General features: G+C 45.3%; 1 protein-coding gene across 1 annotated transcript in view; it reads right to left on the minus strand.

Moving 5' to 3' along the window:
* Positions 1–19,903, minus strand: part of LOC119107261 (lutropin-choriogonadotropic hormone receptor) — a 58,866-nt gene that overhangs the window by 23,709 nt on the left and 15,254 nt on the right. Inside the window, exons 4-6 of the mRNA XM_037230683.1 lie at positions 9,354–9,564; positions 7,013–7,182; positions 6,472–6,689 (exon numbers count right to left, since the gene is read on the minus strand). Coding sequence (XP_037086578.1) covers positions 6,472–6,689; positions 7,013–7,182; positions 9,354–9,564 — 599 coding nt within the window. The remainder of the gene's footprint in view (positions 1–6,471; positions 6,690–7,012; positions 7,183–9,353; positions 9,565–19,903) is intronic.

Here is a 19,903-nt window from a genome sequence, read left to right on the forward strand (position 1 = left end):
TATGACAGTCGACTCACAAACGACCCTGTTCACTTAAAGAGGCTATTCCACCTTTTTGTATTTTTCAATTACTGTTGGATCAAACGTGTTCGATGTAATCGGCGATACTATTTTTTCGAGATCCTTCTAAATAACTCAGAATTTCAAGTGAAAGTAGCCGTTTTGGCGGGCAAAACCTAATGCATTCATTGTTCATCACTTTGTAAGTAATAAGTTTCCTCTGCCTTGCTTTTTCAAACGTGTGCGATCTGTGAAGTTTTCAATGCACATATTTCTCCAAAATGCCTGCGCAGTTAATGCTACGACAGCTTGATACTCTTTTTTCATTGGAGGAAATATACAAACATGAAGCTATTACAATGGGAATTCAACGCAACGACATACGACAGCTTTGGATTTTATCTCATGGCGTTTACAACGGTGCCACTTTGCGACACACACTTTGGTTTTGAATACGGAGCATCACATGATCTACAGTGACACACTGGGTCAAGCCTCAATCGATTCTGTTCTCGGTAAATGATCTTCGTCACCACCCGTGTCGATTACAAACTTTCATTTGTACCAACGCCATTCATACCAGTAGAGGTGCTACTTTTTACTCCGCCGACCCGCAATGTACGGGTTGAGAGAGTTCAGAATCGGCAAATCTAGTCCGCATCAGCTCACGACGGCTTTAAAGGGAATGTTCCACATTTATACGGCGTTTTGAACTGAAATAGTCATCGTGACGACCTGCTGATGCAGTTCATGGTCATGTCCTTTTCAAAACCCAAAACAATCTGGTTTCTGAGTTACACGCCCGCAAAAGTGCGGAAAGGTTTATTTGGAGCCTATTTCAAAGTTGCCTCGGCATTAATGACGTCCTTGAAACGTCATGCGATGGCGGTCATACTTCAGGCCGTTTCTGCTTATGTTCAAAACAGCATGGCCGCTGATACATTCGCAAAAGCGATGATGCGGCACTATGATACAATGCGCGGAAGGTGATTGGCTGTTGGCAAGATTTCGCTGCTGAATACGTGTCGCGAACGCAAGCGTGAGAACTTTCGGGTTGTGCGGCACTCGTCGTGAACGGGCCATTTTTTATTTCTAGGCCGCAGGTCAATGTTACAAAAAACGCCACTATCGGCAAAAAAGTACGGCACCCGAAAAAGGGCACTCCCAAAAGTTATAAAAAAGAAGACGCGACGGCAAATCTCTTTTTTTCTTGCTGACGTTTTCTTCTTCTCCTATTGACGTATCCCTTACAGACAGCTCGGTTGGCACCTTGTGTACCGGAGCACAACACCTTGCACGGGTTTATGGGCTAGCAAGATATCATGAAACTAGGGAAAAATTACAGTGATCTTATATAATATATATATATATATATATATATATATATATACACATTTAAATATTTCACATAATGTACCGCAAATTTCGATCTTGAACAAAAAATTGTGTTTTTCAGGTACAACCTCTTGAGACGCGTCGCCATGAACCCCTGCTGGGACTTCGTTTTGAAGGGAGGCCACGCTAATAAATTTGAAGGGAGGCCAAGGTGAAATGCAGTGCTATGACTGAAAATCTGTGCAGAAATTGCAAGAAAACCTGCAATTTGATAGTCCCGCGAGCTGTGCAAGTGTGAGATTACACTTATTTAACAAAAGAGTGTGAATCAGGGCTTGAAATGTGTTTGATCACTGGTGGTGTGTGCCAGTGGCTTGTATTGATCTCGATGTGATGGGGAGTCTGCGTGCGAGGTTTGTACTTATGAGACAGAGCATTGGTTTGGTATTCTTTAAGTCTACTGACTCACATTAAAATATGATATGTTGATACCTTCGTTTACCTTCTTGTGTGTGTTTGAACATGACAAAAGAATGCTAGCAAACTAAGAGAAACACTAGCATTTATGTTACAGGGGTATACAAAGGCAACCTGGAATTTCATTATGGTCTTGCCAACACTTTGAGCCTATTGCGGTATTACAGTATGAAACTAATCAATTGCATGCCAATATATCACCCATTCATTTTGACAGTAGGGGCTGGTGCGTACAGCTCATTAATGGACATGCTCAGCATAGGCTCACATTATATGGTTTTGGAAAATTGTCTTTCCTAAAGAATTCTGAAAAGATAGAGCTGCATTATTACTGATGCACATTGTACTGTTTTCACCAAATTTTGTATGCAGGCGGGCATTGCTCGTGAGTCATCAATGCCATAGTCACTGCAACTTGCGTGAGATGCTGGGTGCTGAGAAAGGCGGAAAAGTGTAGCTGTTGGTGTCTTGGATAGCACTTCATAATATTTTTATCATGAGCCTTGTATGCACTGGCATCTTTATCACTTCCTTGCATTTTGCCCATCCGACCATGACTACTGCACTTGTCATGTCTCCAGCCTTGTGCGAGGTCAGCATGTTTGCAGTGTCATTTCACCACATGCAAAACTTCCCTGTTATTTCTTTGGTACAGCAGGCTGATGCCTGCAGCATGTTGCCTGACTGCGGAAATGGAAGACGTGTTTGCACCTTTCTCACCTGCGTTTTGTGGATTCCCAAAACAGGCTGAGCAAGTGATGCCCCTTATTGGTTGTCTACGTTGCTGAAAGTGATTTGTATATTGTTTCATGTGTCTTTGGTCATTCGTATGTCAGATGGGGAGTCAATACAAGAGAGCACACTTGACCCATCTTTTCATGATGTAATTTATTATGAAAGCAGCATGGATTGCAGTACAAAAACCATATCGTTGTTCATTATGTTATGACACAGCACAGCACTGAGGTAGTGCCACAAGCTATTGACCTTTGCCATTACACAACGTGCCACATTGGTTGACTACTCTATGTCAAGCCTGTGAGACAGCAGCTTATAATTTATGAATGACTGGTAATAACTGATTTAACAATGCCAAAGGTCTGTCAACGGCAGGAATGTTATTTCATCACAATGGTTATATCAGGATTGACTATCAATTGCATAAATAATCCCAAGCAAAAAAAAAAAATTGTCAGCCCAACCTTACCATCTTTACCACAGCAATAGCAATGCTTTGACACTCAATTCATAGCAACGTTACAAATTTATTAATTTTCGTATGACGTCGCATTCCCAGTTACAAACAGCAAAGACAGCAACTACTGTGCACATCACATGATATCATTGTCAGGACTACAGCACTGCAGGCAACGATGGGTCGACAATAAAGTATTGACAAAATCATCCACAGCATAGCAGCAACAGTAGCAGCACAGCATATCGTGCTTTTATATTTATGATCTGCCATACATGTTGGCGATCGCTAAGTTGCGTGTGTCGAACAGTCCATCAAAGCTTTTCTTACGGCCAGCACCACGACAAAGATGCACAAACCACGCACTAATCCGCCACCCGACACGGCACCCGCGACGAGACCGGCCGGTTGGCGTCAGCTTTCGTGTGTTTCGAGGTATTCTTTAGGTCTGGCTGCCAGATGCTGCCAGGTATTACTGTCGTCACACAACCATTTAATGACACCATCATACAGTGACGTAATGGGACGCATTTGCACAAACTTTGAAATTTTGCTACCTAGCGTCGTTTTTGAAACTTGAAAGCTTACCGCTAGCTACAAGTAAGCTTCCCCATCATATCTGATGCCCACCTCAATATCTTTAACTGTGGAACATTCTCTTTAAAAAGATTCTGACGTCGTCATGGCGACGACAGTTGACAGCTGTGGTTGTCGCAGGCTGGGGCAACACTCTGGGGCTGCCAAAAAAAGAAAAAAAGACAGTGCTGTGACAAAATGTTAGCAGCGTAATTTGGCCTCGAGGATAGCTAAAATTATTGTCCCAATCATATCTTGATGGTGCTGCAAAGGCTACTTTGTGCTACCCAGTGCTACTTTCAGAGGTAATTGGTGCTGAGCTTTCCCCAGAGTATGTTTTTGCAATATGCATCGTTTCACGACACCAACACAAGATATAATGCCAAAGAAGTTCCGATCCCATTCTTGCTTAATCAAAACTTTACTGATATCCGAATAGATCAAGCCTTTGCGCATAGTAAGGCAAAAGTCTGCTCTTGATTGAAAAGACACACGGTGAAAAACCCGCCAAAGTCAACAACGCAACAACACAACGCAACGCAACAAGAACAACGCAGTCAACCACGCATCTAAAAAGGCCTTTTTAACGGAGATTTATTGCAACAGAAGACGAATGTAAGACGATGCGACGCGGCAGAGTATGACAAGCAATTTACTTAAAAATAACAGAACGTACGGAACAGAAGATTCATTACCATGGCACAAGGAAGTGAAACAGTACGATACAGTAGAGAAAAACAAGCCATCTACTGAAGACTTAAGATGACACCTTATGTTTGGCCAGACCGAGCATCAACAGCTGGGTCACTTGCGTGAAGACATTGACGAAGAGGACAATAATAATGACGTTCACCCAAAAGGAATCATTAATGGCACGAATCACAAATGGGTGGAGGTCGAAACATGTGGCAAAGCTACAAACTTTAAAAGCTGTCTGTACTGGACGGTGGAAAACTGGTTCTCGTGGAGCGTCAGGGCGGGTGCATCAACCCATCTTTGTTTTAACTTACTGCCAAGTACGAACATAAAGTCTTGGGCTTAAGTGCCGCGCTCTATCTGAGCTTGATGAAACAGGGAATGAAACAGGATGTAAACTCCTCTATCAAAACATTTTGAAGCTAAAAAATGAAAACGAGTTTCATATAAGCGCTCATGCTCTTGATTGTTCTGCAGGTGGATGCAGGGACCGTATTAACAAAAACAATTTTACTGAAGACACTTGTGAAGCAAGGGAAGCTGCTCCAAAGTTAAGACAACACAGTCATCCATTACCGTTGTTAAGAAAGCACAAATCATGAAGAAAGTAGATGATATCCTGCATCGTGCATTCGATTTGAACGTATTTCCGGTGAAGCAACGAACAAACCAAACACAAAAGTAAACTACTGATCACTTATTCATAAATTGAGAAAGATGGGGTGCTAAGAGTTGACCTTAGTGCAGGTGAGTTGACACTGCACTTCCTTGGCGCACAAGGCTACATTTTCTGCCGCGTCGGAACACTACACAACACCGTTTCAGTCTTCCACGTGCACCAACATGACTGGCGTGTTTGAAGACAGAATACAGCCAAAGGATAACAAGGTATATGAGCGAACACAATCAACACTGAGAGAGGTACCAGTGGAAGCGATTTGAAATACTTCATGGAAGTTCCGCGAAGAGCCACAACTTGATGCTATTCCCTTCCTGTTATTTCATTCAATGACGCCTCAGGTGTTTTAAACGCTATCAATGGGTGGCTGGACCATACCCTTTGAAGCTGCAAATGGTCAAAATATAGTCCGGATTAGGGTTGGGAACGCGCGTAATACTAGCAAGCCACGTTCTTCTCCCTCTTGAAAAATATAATCGACTAGGCAGTTTTGCAATGCATAGGTTTCGTTAAAGCAAATTAATTTGTGTGTGGCATGATGCCAGGGGTTCATAAGCCCTTTATCAAGCTGAGATCAAAGTGATTATTATCGCAGTTATAATGGGCCACAATTGCAACACAAAGAGAGAGAGAGATCCAGGCATGAATAGGCGCTAAACGTTTAGAGGCTGGTACTGGCCATGGTAACCTTGCTCAGTTTTATGGCACTTATATTTTCACGACACCAAGTGATGACTTACGTTCAAAAACAGCCACGCTTAAGGAGCAGCATGATAGCTCGATTCTTTGTAGCACTCACCGATGCGATGTTTTAAAAAAAAAATATTTTGTCACCAGCTTGCCTGCTCCGCAAGTCCAATGCTCTCTGTATCCCCCATAGCCCGTCCCTCACGAGGCGCGCCTCTGTATCCTTCAACAGCGGCGCACGGCAAATCGGCTGCGGGTCTGGCTAGAACGCTAAGTTGCGTGAACTGACGAGAAGCCACGAATATGGCAGGTCGACACAGGCCAACTGCGACCACAACTCACAGCTCTGTGAATAAACTACACCTGGAGACCGCGTGACATTGCAAACGTCCTCCAGAACAGATATGGAACACGAAGCGCAACAATTTTGCCTCATTTGACAAGATCTCCTGCTTAAAACTGTGCCCATGAAGCTCAGAAAGCATACACTGACAGCATATTTAAATGCCAAGACTAGCTCATATCGCAAAATCTGTTTCCGCTAAGGTCCTGCCAGCTTGGCCCCTCAGCTCTACGCCAAATCGTTTGGCACCACCCATTTGCAACGCGAACGTGCGCTATTGAACAGAACCGTTGCCAATGGAGCGAGTCTTTTGGCACCTTAATCGAGGTCCAACATGATGCCAATCTCTTCAACCGGGCTGAAATTGCGGCCGCTGAAAAATCGGCAATCTAAGGACACTTTATCAGATTGCAATGCCCTGAAGAATGAGTCCAACGAAATCGCAGTCGCAATTAGCATTTCTTCATTCATGTCGACACCCACCTTCCTGCCAGTGGATGGCGTGGTTGAAGTAGACGCCGATAGTGTGGATGTCCATGCTGGCGATAATCAACAAGTAGACGCCCATGCAGAGGTCCGCAAATGCTAAGTTGCACATGAGAAACTTGGGAGTGGTGAGCTTGAAGCTGCGACTGATGAGGACGACCAGGACGGCGACGTTCCCAACTATGGCGGTGACGACGACCACCCAGACGGCGACCCTGGGGACACAGCAGGGAGACTTCACCGACCAGCCACCACCAAACGGTGACCCTGGGACACAGGACGGAGACGGTTCTCAGTCATAAATGTCATTCCCGCACGACCGACCAACACCCGGGTGGAACAGAGCATGTCATTATCGACACGTCGCCGGCATGAATATGTATTTCTCGCCAGCCGGCGCCAACGTCAGCGACACTCACCGCCTACAGTTCCCACACACAGATGAAAAGCTAATGGCGAGCTCGGCACGTGCGCCAAAAACACCGCGCCACACGCCACCAGGCGGCAGAGCCCGGGGCCCCTGGCAGGACGGGCTCACCGCAGCGCCCGGTAACCCATGATGTCTTCGCACGGGTTGAAGGCGTCCGGCGCCGGCAGACAGCGCACGCTGCGCAGGCGCGTGGCGCGGCCCTGCTCGCAGACGGAGAGGCTTGACTCCTCGGCGACGGCCGTGTGGAAGACGCCGTCGCCCACCGCCCGGGCGCCGTTCGCCAGCCGGCCGCGCGCGGCGCCGCCCGAGCAGTTGGTGCGGGTCCGGCTCAGCTGCCGCTGCCAGTCCTGAGAAGCATCGGCGGACGTGCCGCAGGTGCGCCGCTTATGGTGCCAGTCCGCGCGCGCGCGCGGCGAACACCGATCGTTGTGGAAGGTTGTTGGGGTGGTGGAAAAAGGCCAAAAGTGACGGAGGGGGCTTACTTTCTTCTGCTCGCTAAACGGGATGGCAGCAATACAACGGGTCCTATTGCGGAGACGGGGGAAGTTTGATCTTTGCCCTTCACTGTGCTTACCGAGTCTATTATCATGCGATCAACCAGCCCAATTGGAGATGTTTCCGATATCATTCGTGAAATTATGCTCATCATCCTAAGCCAATTTACTTGATTTGCACGCTTTTTGTACGCTGTTATATCAGATCATGTACCGCCTACAATTCGGATGGTTAGCGTCCCATCGCCACATGCACCCATAATCATTCGGAGAGTCAAATGTCCTAAGTTCGATGAACTGCCACTTATTCTCTGTATTCAGTTTATCTGTCAACACTGGTCTGTAATTTCCAAACATTCACATCTGTGGTTTTTGCTATATTCGAACACATGCCAAATTAATTGGGGGCCATTGAAGGACAGTGTAAGCGCTACGATCAAGTTGTCTGAATGTGCTGACAACTGGGTGTCCAGAACACGCCGGTACACGGCCGGCTTAGCGCTTGAGCAAGACCGGCATGCCCGTGCTGGCCCGTGACCGACAGCGCACAATTAGCTTTGCCGACTCGTAAACAGCGGGGTAGCACTGCACCGGAGACTCAGTAATGGCAGGACTGGTCCAGACACACCTGCATCTGACCGGCACTGATGTCCTGGCAACACTGACTTAGAAATCCAACTAAGGCATCGCTGGTGACGCAGTGCCAAAGAGAGGTTCATCGCTAGTAACGTATCGAGGTCCGAAGTCATCGCCAACACGTCTGGACAGATGAGGTGGCAGAGGCTTTCAGCCTGCTGAATCATCAGCAAGCCGTCAGCAGACAGATCGATCCACTTTAAGGTTCAGCGCTTCTGCAGGCCGGACACGTTGGGGTCTGGCAGGACGCCATATTGCACGTCGTGGCGTGTGGACCCAGGTTTCGCTTACTCCGCTGGAGGCCCCGTTTATAATGCACAGACGTCTCCGATTGGCCCGCTATCGCCTTTGAGCCAGCAGAGCAGTCCCGCTGCAAAGCGGCTTGAAAAGGGCCAAAACTGACGCAGGGCACTCCTCGCCCTATTCTAGTGCGGGTCTGGCAACGCAGCTTTGCGCGGTGACTCCCACAGTCGCCTGGTCGAATTCGGGTTGCCCTTCAATCCCGTTAGGCATCAACCTATTTAGGTATGACCTTAAAATGCCTGACGGATGTGCTGTTAAGACCTCAATCTTGAACGCACAGCCGCTTTTGGTACCTTACCGAAAACATCACTAATTTAAAGTGTCCAAATCAGGTATTTGGTGAAAACATCGTACCATCATAAGAGCGGCGAGAATTTACCGAGATGTTTGACATCTACGCTTCATCAAGAACACAAATCGGGCCATGATCGCAACCCCAGCCTTTTCAAACCATGAACTTTAAAACATTGAGAAATAAATCCACACAAACGGGTGATTTGGAAACAATCCGTCTTGCCTCGCAGACCCGTAATGGTGTTTAAATATTGTTTGTGCGCTGCTCATTATTTGGCCGTTCTCCGGCCGAGGGCCTGCTGGACAGAATACTTGTCTGCAGCAAGTGTACAGCATTTAACTGAACCCACTGCCAAACAATGGATGCGGTTCGATCCTTGAACTCACCCTGACCTGATCTTTGCCCCAATCTAATCCGAGGAAGTTTGCTCCAAAATGAACAAGCTCATACCTGAACATTTTCACCACGCCTCGCCCCCTGCGGAGTCTTGTCGAAGCCCAGCTGAGATGCAGCACCCCTCGCTTGACACCACGCCTCACCCCCCGCAGAGTCTTGCTGAAACCCAGCTGAGATGCAGCACCCCCTTGCCTGACGAGGATGATCGGATGCACTCCCTTTACCTGGGTCTTAGCAAGAGTACTGGCGACTGGCATGGTGATGCCTTCATCGTGTGTGATATCTCTCTACAGTCGGCCCAGACGGCCGTTTCTGTGTCACCGACCTGATACTTGCGATGCTGATCGGGGTCCTGGATGGCGGGGAAGTCGAACGCGCAGCAGTGGTACGGGTAGGTGAGGTGCGCCTCCTCGATCGAGCCGAAGTGGTAGACGGAAGGGAACGTCATCAGCGACGGCGTCCGCTTCACCAGGAGCCTCTCGATGTCCTCCAGGCCGACCGTGGGCAGCGACAGGAGCGCCGTGTCGGACAGATCGCTGCCCGCGTCACACAAAACTGTCAACGGGACAGTCGAACACGCCACAAAGCATGACACAGCTGTCATGTGACAGACAGGTGAATACACGCATGCATATATACATATATATATACCATTACATTATATATATATATATATATATATATATATATATATATATATATATATATATATATATATATATATATATACATTCACTACACTCATTTGACTGCTGGCAAAAACAAGACGGCGCTGGTAATATGACCAAGGACACTAGCCCCGACGACATGGAGCTGGAAGAGACGTATGGCGTTGTCGGGGGTCTCCAGGGCTGGCCCTCGAAGACGCTATTAGCCTGATACACCGCTCTGACATGAGAAGTGGTCACTCTTGTCAGGCGGCGAGCAGGTGTGACGTGCGTCGGGTGTGCGTCCACCCAAAGCCTCACACATTTGGGATTTCGGAAAGGGGAAGGAAGCGAGTTTATTTACATACATATATATATATATATATATATATATATATATATATATATATCTCTCTCTCTCTCTCTCTCTCTCTCTCTCTCTTTCTTCTCCTCTCTCTCTCTCTCTCTCTCTCTCTCTCTCTCTCTCTCTCTCTCTCTCTCCTCTCTCTCTCTCTCTCTCTCTCTCTCTCTCTCTCTCTCTCTCTCTCTCTCTCTCTCTCTCTCTCTCTCTCTCTCTCTCTCTCCCTCTCCCTCTCTCTCTCTCCTCTCTCTCTCTCTCTCTCTCTCTCTCTCTCTCTCTCTCTCTCTCTCTCTATATATATATATATACATACATATACGGAGCCTTGGCCCCATAGTGTAGCCTAGAATAAAATTAAGTGTTTAGAGCTGGCTTATTGAGACCCGTTCAGGAGCTCGTTTCAGGCGCTCAGCCCGACAATGAATTTAGCCAGAGGCGAATATTTGTGTATGGGCTGTTGATCTCTCGCATTTGCTGCTGACATATTGGCGACTTTTCGTTTATGAAGAGGCGTGAGTTACACCCCTAGCACAAAATATGAAGTTGTATGATAGACAGCGTACCATTTTGAGATAGGTCATATCGAGAAAATGGAAAGGGTTCATCTTTGAAGACGTCGGAATCCCCTTCATTACGTTGGCACTGGAGCGCAAAACTGTGTATAGCTATTAGCTCTATCTGCAGCACATATCAAATATAGCAATCATCATAACACATGAGTAATGAATAAGTTTTTCTCCAGGGCCATGCTGGGTGAAAAAGGCTAAAACATGGCTTTAGCCTCAATACGAAACACTGCACACGCCTTCTTGGCCGATTTATATGAACACTTTATAAGCCTTCACCATGCGACGTCTACAGTGCCAACCAATAAATCATTTATTCATTTGACGTGACGTTAGATGACCTGTTCATTCCATGGACCGATCATGAAACATGCTTATGTGTCAACCCAATGAAAAACAGCTCAATTTACTGGCAAGCTGTAGCCTAACCCTCGCCCTTATAGGTGGGTCAAAGAGACCCACCCTAAGGTATTTGAGGATATCTTCCTGGCGTGTCGTGCAATCACACGCAAATTTTTGGTATTGCCAGGGGCATCCATTGCCCGTGTTTTGAAATCAGACACGCGCCTCCAGCGTTTCTGATTTCCGAATAACGACGGTTTTAAGGAACATGGCAGACTGGACTTGTGTGTTTTAAGAACATTGCATGGTCATCTGCTGTCGGCGCGGACGGTAAGCGGCGAATCAGCTGCCCGTGTGTAGCTGGCCGACGCTGTCACGTCGACGAAGCCCGCCATCATAAATGTACGCTCAAAGCAAACAAAACCGCATACCATCGCTCTCAGAGTTAAACAGGAACACGCTTATTTCAGTTTCCTGTCCCTAACGCACATGATTTCGTACGCATGAGCGGGTTAAGCGGAAGTAGTGTGATTTTCAGGAACTTCGGGCTTTGACGTGGCCTAGTGGGTTCAATTATTGACTTGGCAACATCATCCTGCCGCATATCTTACGATCTTGTTTTGCGACCAACTTACTGTTTTTATATACGCAAGACGGTATCTTTCTTATCAACTGAGATGGAATTTGGGTGTGGTTAGGGAATTCTGATGCTTTAAAGGTACAGCGCAGGACTCATCAACTAATCAGAAACACTTCCAGTGAAACCGACAAACTCACAAACGGGGGATAAAACCAAGCATGATACAACAGATCAATTCATCATATCATTGCAGCAAGTCTGGCGACAGTCTGACCTTTTCAATACGTTTTTTAACCCACAATCTCATGCGACATATGTCATACAATGAACTAGGGCAAGCCTTAAGAATCATGGGTTAATACATAAGGAGCATGAAGATGAAAAAATGATACACTGTCAGCCAATATAATGGCGTAATCTTTCACCGGATTTAGAATGGGCAGCAACCCATGATATTTCTTACAGGGTATATTGTGTATTTGTTGAATGGTGCTGAACAGACTCATATTCCTGACGCCACTCATTGCGAGCTTCTGACAAAAAAGGAATGGAGGACTTGGGTGCTCTCTGATCAACGACGGCTTAATTTAGTTTAAAGGGATTGAGCCTATCGCAAGATCATATCTGAGATAAACAGGGGAAAGTTATGCTAACTTTCCTGATCCATTTGGCACATTCCCTGCACTAGGGTTTCTTTTGCACTAAAGAAGTTTGCAATATCTCGATATTAACACCAGCCACTGGAGGACGAGTTCATTTGATGGATTGTATGTTTTTTCATGAAAACTGATTTGTTTCCAAAGCGGGCATATCAAGGCTGTGAAGGTCCAATGAAATAAGCATTTTTTCCAAAAATATTAATCCGCACGAAGAGTGTTCCAAAATACATCACCATGCGACAACGTACTTTCTTCACGATCAGCGATGCATTGCTGACGGTCTCTAAGAAGACAATCCGAATGGCTCAGTTGTAGCATGCAACGTTTTGAAGATGTAGCGTGCTGCTTTCGTGTTATCAACATAGCCTGTACAACATTAGGTGGTTTGGTATGCACAATAGGTGGTTTGATCTTAAAGGGCTGATAAAGTTAAGTGACTCGGACTGTGGCGTGAGATAACATCTTTTTGTTTAAAAGTAGTATTAGTAGTATGCATGGCATATTAGAATTGTAAATAGCATGAGAGTAAGCAGCAATAGTAATACACGTAGTGGTGGAAGAAGTAGTGAGCTGTAGTAGTAGTGGTAATAACTGAAGTAGAAGTAGTATCTGCATTAGTATCAAAATTTAGTCGAGGCCTTTTACTCGGATGGATTTCTGGGATGAGCGCCTACGCCAACCAGCGCGCGTGGTGTAACCCCCGACCCCGCCACCCAGTCGGTGAACTCCAGTCCAGCGCGCGTGGTGTAACCCCCGACCCAGCCATCCAATCGGCAAACTCCAGTCCAGCGCGCGTGGTGTAACCCCCGACCCCGTCATCCAATCGGTAAACTCAAGTCCAGCGCCCGTGGTGTACCCCCGACCCCGTCATCCAATCGGCAAACTACAGTCCAGCGCGCATGATGTAACCCCCGACCCCGCCATCCAATCGGCAAACTCCAGTCCAGCACCATCATTTTTCGGCGAAGTCGTAGCGTGCTGTAATGCTCGGCAGGTCCCGACCTGTACTCTGGGGTCACCTGACCTTTACTGCGGCTACTGTCAGCGGTGGCATGCCATCGCCGTTAGGAGCAAGTAGCGACCACGTAAAGCGGCTCGAACCCTCCACGCCACGGGTCGGTGGCCCGGAAAATATTGAAAAATAGGCTAAAAAATAGGCTGAGGTGGCCGAAAAAATTAAAAACTACCTACGCTCCGATGATAGCAACGACCAAGCTGGCAAAACTTTAAGGAATGGCGTAGCTTTCATAACGCCCTGATTTTTCCTTGCAAGTGAAATGAATGCCTCAAACTACATTCTATGTCAGCGTTGAAATCCGTACAATCCCTTCTTTAAAGCAGCATTTTTCGCCATTGCATCGCCAACGGAGACAACACGCAAAAATTGTCATAGTTCAGGTGTCTGAGATTTATTGTGGCCGAAAACTGCTTTACAGTAAAACTGTGTTTACACGTACTACAAAGAACGAAAACTTAAACCCGGAACACATTTTTCAGGAACTCAAAGCCCTTGAACGAAATACGATGCGCGGCAATACGCACTGAACGGATGACATTTTTTGAGTCACCTTCCATGTTCAAAAATAGACAAAAAATATCAGAGATTTTATACGTGAAACCCCGTACTGGAGCTAAAAGCATAAATGAGTCTGATGTGAAGCTTTTCAGGGCCTTTGAGAGAACCAACCACAGCCCGGACCCCGATAGAATGGATTCCGAGAGCTACCTAGCCTAAATGCTAGTAAACAGCGCGCTTCTGTCGTTTGTCAGCGTCCAGTAATTACGCATGCCGGGGCGAGAGCTCGTCTGTACTAAAACGCTGCGCATCGAGGCACTCCGCCTGAGAGAGCCACGCTGAAGAGGATCGCGGCGCGTTCTGGAAAAGTGGACGGAGTTTCTGTTTAACAAGCACTTAAGGGTACGTCGTTGAAGTGTACCGCATTTACTGCATTATGACTCAGCAAACATTGGCAGAAGAAGGTTATCTGCTTGGTATATTTAAGGAATGAAGCCTCCTCCAAGCTGGTCCCTTCCGTCCAACCACCGACTCCCAGGCCAGATCGGCATTTTATCCTAAGATAGATCAATAGTGTGCAATGGTAAATTACTAGGGCAAAGGTAAATACACCTGGGTTTAGCCAATAACACTATTTTGTAGCAAGGCAGGCGCACCAGGCCTTTCCCATCAGATTACGCGCAAGGCACAATCTAAGCTGATCAGCTGAAGGCGTTCTTAGGTAAGTTGTTCTGAATTTAGTGTAGTAAATCACAAGCACTTCACTCACTCAATGTTTTCAGTTGAGCAGGTGATAGCACACTTGAGAACTAAAAATACTTTAAGAGTTTTGAATCGCGACATTTCAAGTTATCTTCCTGGCTTCCAATAACATTCTGCAGGTAGTTGATCTTTCCGATACAACTTTTGCATTTTCCACGTCAAACGATTAGTTAGAACTTCAAAATCCATTATGGTAGATAGAAGTTTCTGATTTGAGCTTTAGAGGCGCGTACTATCATTTCGCATTACAGATTGTTATTCATCGTACCTAATTCTTCCCTATACATGCATGTATGTCTATTGGCCATTTTCACGACCGATGCATGCACTCAAAAGTTTTCGAAAAGTTTTAAAAGCGTTTCTTTTAGGTTTTAATATGCATTAAATCTTCTTACAAGGAAGCGATTAAGTTTGTTTATTTACGCATTTAAGCAGGACCCTTTACAGACATTTCTCAACCCACGCATTTAGCTCACTCAAATCATAGGAAAATACCAGACCTGGCAGTCAGCAGTGTGCATCCGTCGGGGGCGGTGGATGCCGGCTGCCCGATTATGCATTGTTCACATCTGTACTGTGTGGAGAAAGACACGCTTTGAGAGTTAGTTCATCCAAGGATCATTCATCTTGGACTATGGTTACACCCGCCCGGGTGGCCGGTTGGATACCCTTCGCTTGGGTGGCGGTCACTTTGACGCCCCCCCCCCCAGATCTCAGGAAGTGAGAAAGCTAGAGACATCAAATTTGCAGCGTGTATCGACCTGTCCGTGAACTCTTTTAAATCAAAGTTTGAGCTTCCCAGGTCATAACCTTTGGGTCAAATAAGGTCAAACAAGGTACGCTTCCAGGCTGGTCTCCAAAGGGCTCCTAGAACTTAGAAAACTTATCTAAGCAAAGGGTTACATGCTCATATAAGGTCAGTGACCTTGTTTGACTTTTTGAAGGTCATGATGACCAAAATCATACAAGGCCGCTTTGAGTTCTTCAATTGAACATGCGACAAAGATAACGTTAGACAGTATGCTCCTAAAAACAAAATGTTGACCCGGGTCATCTTAGATCAGTGACCTATCCTGGCCTTTAAGAAGTCCATGGAAGGTGTCTAGTGCGTTTTCTTTTATCAATAAATTGAAATGAGAGCCAGAAACTATCCCATACAGCAGTAACAAAACAGGCTGGTTTTGACCTTGGTCTGACCTTCATACCTGACCCTAGGTCATTGTTGTTTGTTAAATAAATTGTTGAGATGTCTAAGAAAGCATCTCAGAGGTGTACGGCCTTGTCTAGCACTCCGTTGTTGGATCCGATTGAACGATTCCCTAAAAATTGTTTTCGCTGAAATTACGGCCTGACTGACCTGCCATAGGTCGGTGACTTTACAAGGTAAATCTAAATTTGTGATGTTAGACGATCCGCTATTCAATTTTCCACAGCCATACTGAATGTGGTGCGGCTACGCCGTGCCGTTCGGAAACCATTCCGGAAAAAACCTTTGGGGGGTCAAATGGACCTCCACTCGAGCGCGCGTTAAGGTATGTAAGCGCTGTACGCTCCGTAAGTAATGTTAGTTCGGAGCAGTGAGCTAGAACCACTGTTGAGCTAGGGTGGGAGTGAAAAATTCCATCGCAAAAAGGCCATACGGCAGTGAAAAATTCAAGTTACGTAAGCTGGAACTTATGAGTCAGTAAGAGATGTTCCAGCGAACAGAGACATACATTTCAAGTTGGCATGGATGTAACAGCATAAATATGGCAAAAATATTTCGCTTTAATATCATAAGCCATTACAGCGAATTCGAGTATATTAAAGAAAGGTTATTTCATAATAGTATGATGAACATCAGAAGTATGTAACACAATGGTTGATGCCGCACTTTGCACTCCCCTTCCGCGGGATTTTTTTAAACACAAACCAAAGCAAAGGAATTCAACAACAAAATCATCAGCAAAAATTCAACAAGCACAATGCATTCAAAGAAAAAGCCTTGGACTCCTGCACATTGACACACCACAAATCAAATACAACAGACATACCTCTGGCTTCTGTTAAGACCGTCAGCAAACACAAATATTATGTCACTGTTTCTTGCAAAATACCAATGCTTATTTCCATGAAGGTAACATGACTAGGCCTAACCAAAAGAAGCCTTACCATATTTCATCCTGTCTAGCCTTTTTGTAGCACAGCGGCAATTTTGAGTCACTTATTATTGCAAAAGTCCTACTGCCATTTGCCTTGCAAGTAATTAATTTGACCTAACTTAGAGTAGGCCATATGTTGAACATCATATCAACTCACCTCATCTATTTCTTTACGGCAGCACTTGTAATAAAAACATGATAAACCTTATTTTTAGTTGGTTTCAACTTGTATTTTGGTTCAATTCATTTGTGTAAGCTTGTTGACGCCGGACAAAGTTGAGCACACACAAATCCATTTCCAGGAACCAGCTGAAAGGACAGGACTATCCATCGATTATTTAAATCACTCCGAATAACTTATTCTGATTGTCTCGGTTACTCTCTGCCAAAGACAACAGTGAGTGTGCCCCACGAAAGTTATTTTCTTCCTAACATAACATAAGCTTTGGATGGTTACCAAATCAGTTTTGCTGCTTGCCTTTTCAGCTGCAGCAAGAGTATCTATTAAGGTTTGGTTATTGATATTTAATGACTTAAAGTTTGAGATGTTGGTTTCACATTTTAAATGGGAAAGTCTATTTGCTGATAACCAATATTTACCTCATATTGTAATTGCTATGCAGCTTAAAGTATTCCTGTGTTAAAAAACATAGTGCATATCTACAGTGAAATAATTTGCCAGTCAGCAAACTATGGCAACTACGGACAACATCTTGCTAGAGCAGATATGAGGGACCATTTCAACAAATTTGAGACAGTCAAGAGTATGCAACAAAGCAGTTAAATTGCACGTCTCGTGGCACCATATTTGGTCTTATGAACAAAACTCAATGCATTTAAACAAAGGATCGATAAATCTGGTTGCAAGTCATGTGATTAAAGCAGGTAAGGTCAGCAATTAGTTGTTCCACAGGAGATACCGGATTTTTTTTTAAGGCGGGCGTCCTCCTGCTCCTCGACACAGAAGTTAATATCGTTCGCATGGTTTGCTGACAAATAGGGTCACCCAACCCACCAACAAAATGTGAATATCAATCCTGTCCACCAAACTACAAGATTAAAACGCAAAATGAGTAAAATGAGGTCTACATAACAGAACAGTTTTAAATGGCATAATTTCGCTACCATACACTTCTGTATTAGCTGCGCCAAACCTGTACCAACACTATGCACGGTAGAATAAGTGACTTGGTGCGGTAGTGGAACCGGAATGGCTAAGACTTATCATTATTGAGCCTCGCCATTACCATAAAAACGGCTAAATGGGATAGTAGGAGGCCAAATGGCAGTACAAATAAGTTCCATGATTTGAATCGTCTCCTTCGTTCTGTATGAATTATTCACTCTTCGGTGCATTTCAAACATGTTTGGGCGGCTGTCGAATTAATCCAATTTATGTGTAAAATACGTGCAAGTTTGCAGTTGAAACATTTCACAGAGAAATCCGTCAACGTTTTAAATCATAGATGGTGTTTGTAAAGATAATCGGGATGGAAGGAAAAATGAAGTTGTACCACACTCCTAAGAGACCAAGGAAAACAAAAGAAATTAAATGAATGCAGAGACTTCGAGTTGTTGGCCAAATTTTGCAGTCAGCTTACTGGACTAAAAATTTGTGAAACTCAGTGTTCAAATAGTGAAATTCAGCTATTATATTTCATTTAGAAAACATTTCTGGAATTTTCCACTCCACATTTTGGGAGTAATGCAATGTAGTGGTGAAGTTTCTTTGGGTAAAAGAAATACGTGGAGTAAGATTGTCTGCCGGGCTTTGCTGGTGTTTATACCAGGCTTCGCTTTGCCGGCGTGGTGTTCGCGTGGCGTGGCCCAAAAAGTTGGGGATGCGTGAAAACCTTTGCTTTGAAAAGCATTTGGCACACAGCGATAGATTGTGATGCATTTTGTAAATAAACCACACTTGATGCATGCAAGCGCCTGGAATCGCTGAGGCTCTCGGGCATGAAGGCACCCGGTGCTCTTGCTCTGTGCATACATGGACATGATTCAGATGTAGACGAGGCAGTATATAGCCATGGGTGTTCAGGTTCTATGGAGCATTGTTTACGCTTGGTAGGTCCAAGTGATCTCGGTTTTGGATGACATTTTAAAACCTCTGAAAGGGATACATAAGTTTGGTATGAGTGGTTAGAAAATATCAGGTAAGAGTCAAATGTTCGCATGAATATGGGGAGCAGGAGCAAAAATTTCTCCTCATAGGGCGCTGCTTTCCACCCAAAATGGGCAATTCTAGGACACTGCATAGAAGTTTGTTTCGTCGCTTCTGCGTCCGAAATTCCATCAGATGTTTTTAATAAGCTTCGACAAATTTTGGTCGTAAGAGATCACACTTGTCCATAAAACTATGATCTTGTTTATTGCCGGCTAGTCACAATTTATGACGTTATGCGCCCATCCAAACATGTTTCAAGTCTTTACAAAACACGCCCAACCAAAATTGCCCATTAAAGGCGCGTGGTTACAAAGTCAACATTAAAAGGGTTTTAAACTGTTAAGAAAAGTTTTGCACAGCAATGTTACGAAAACGGCTTTTGTTACGGACCATGTAATGGAAGTGGTCACTGAGAAGAAAAGGCGTTTCTGTCCAGACCTTACCTACCACAGCTTCTCCCTTCCAGAACACTTGGATGAGTTACTTTCCAACTTCTGGACTTCATTAGAGCCACGTGACGAACGGCTCTGAGCAGCGCGCTGTTCTCCGTCAATAACCCCAACAGCAGTCCATTTACGGAGCAGCAGTGTTATACGACGCATGCCACGCGCGCGGCTCCTTCGACACCAGGTACGGTTCAGAACTAAAGCGAGTTCACCACGAATGCGCAGACCGCGCCGTGCGTATGGCACCATGACCTTCTTCGCGCGAAATCCAAAAACGCGTATTGGATGGTTTGGAGGGTTTGATTTCCAGCGACAAGTTCTTATCTGTCTGTACGAGGGTACGTGTGCTTTTGTCCTGTCACCTTAGGATGACGACGTAAAACGCGCAATGACAGGTAAGACACGCAGTCGTGCGATGATAATTGTCGGGGCTTTACGTCCCTTCGTCTTACGAATGCCGTTGTGTCTGAGCACCTGCAATAAAAAGCCGAAATCGAATGAACAGACGATATGCAAAAAGCGCTGCGTGGTAGATACTCAGTTGGCGCTATTCACGCGAGGGGCGTTAACCTTCAGGTAGTCGTTCGAGTTGCGCTGTCACGCGACGTCCGGTTAGTTGCTAGGGACGCGGTGGGCAAGCCAAACGTTATTGGAAACGACTTTTGGCGAACTTACAGCAACTAGT

The sequence above is a fragment of the Pollicipes pollicipes genome, unplaced genomic scaffold (assembly GCF_011947565.3).
Source record: "Pollicipes pollicipes isolate AB1234 unplaced genomic scaffold, Ppol_2.1 Scaffold_2555;HRSCAF=2994_pilon_pilon_pilon, whole genome shotgun sequence".
NCBI lineage: Eukaryota > Metazoa > Arthropoda > Thecostraca > Pollicipedomorpha > Pollicipedidae > Pollicipes > Pollicipes pollicipes.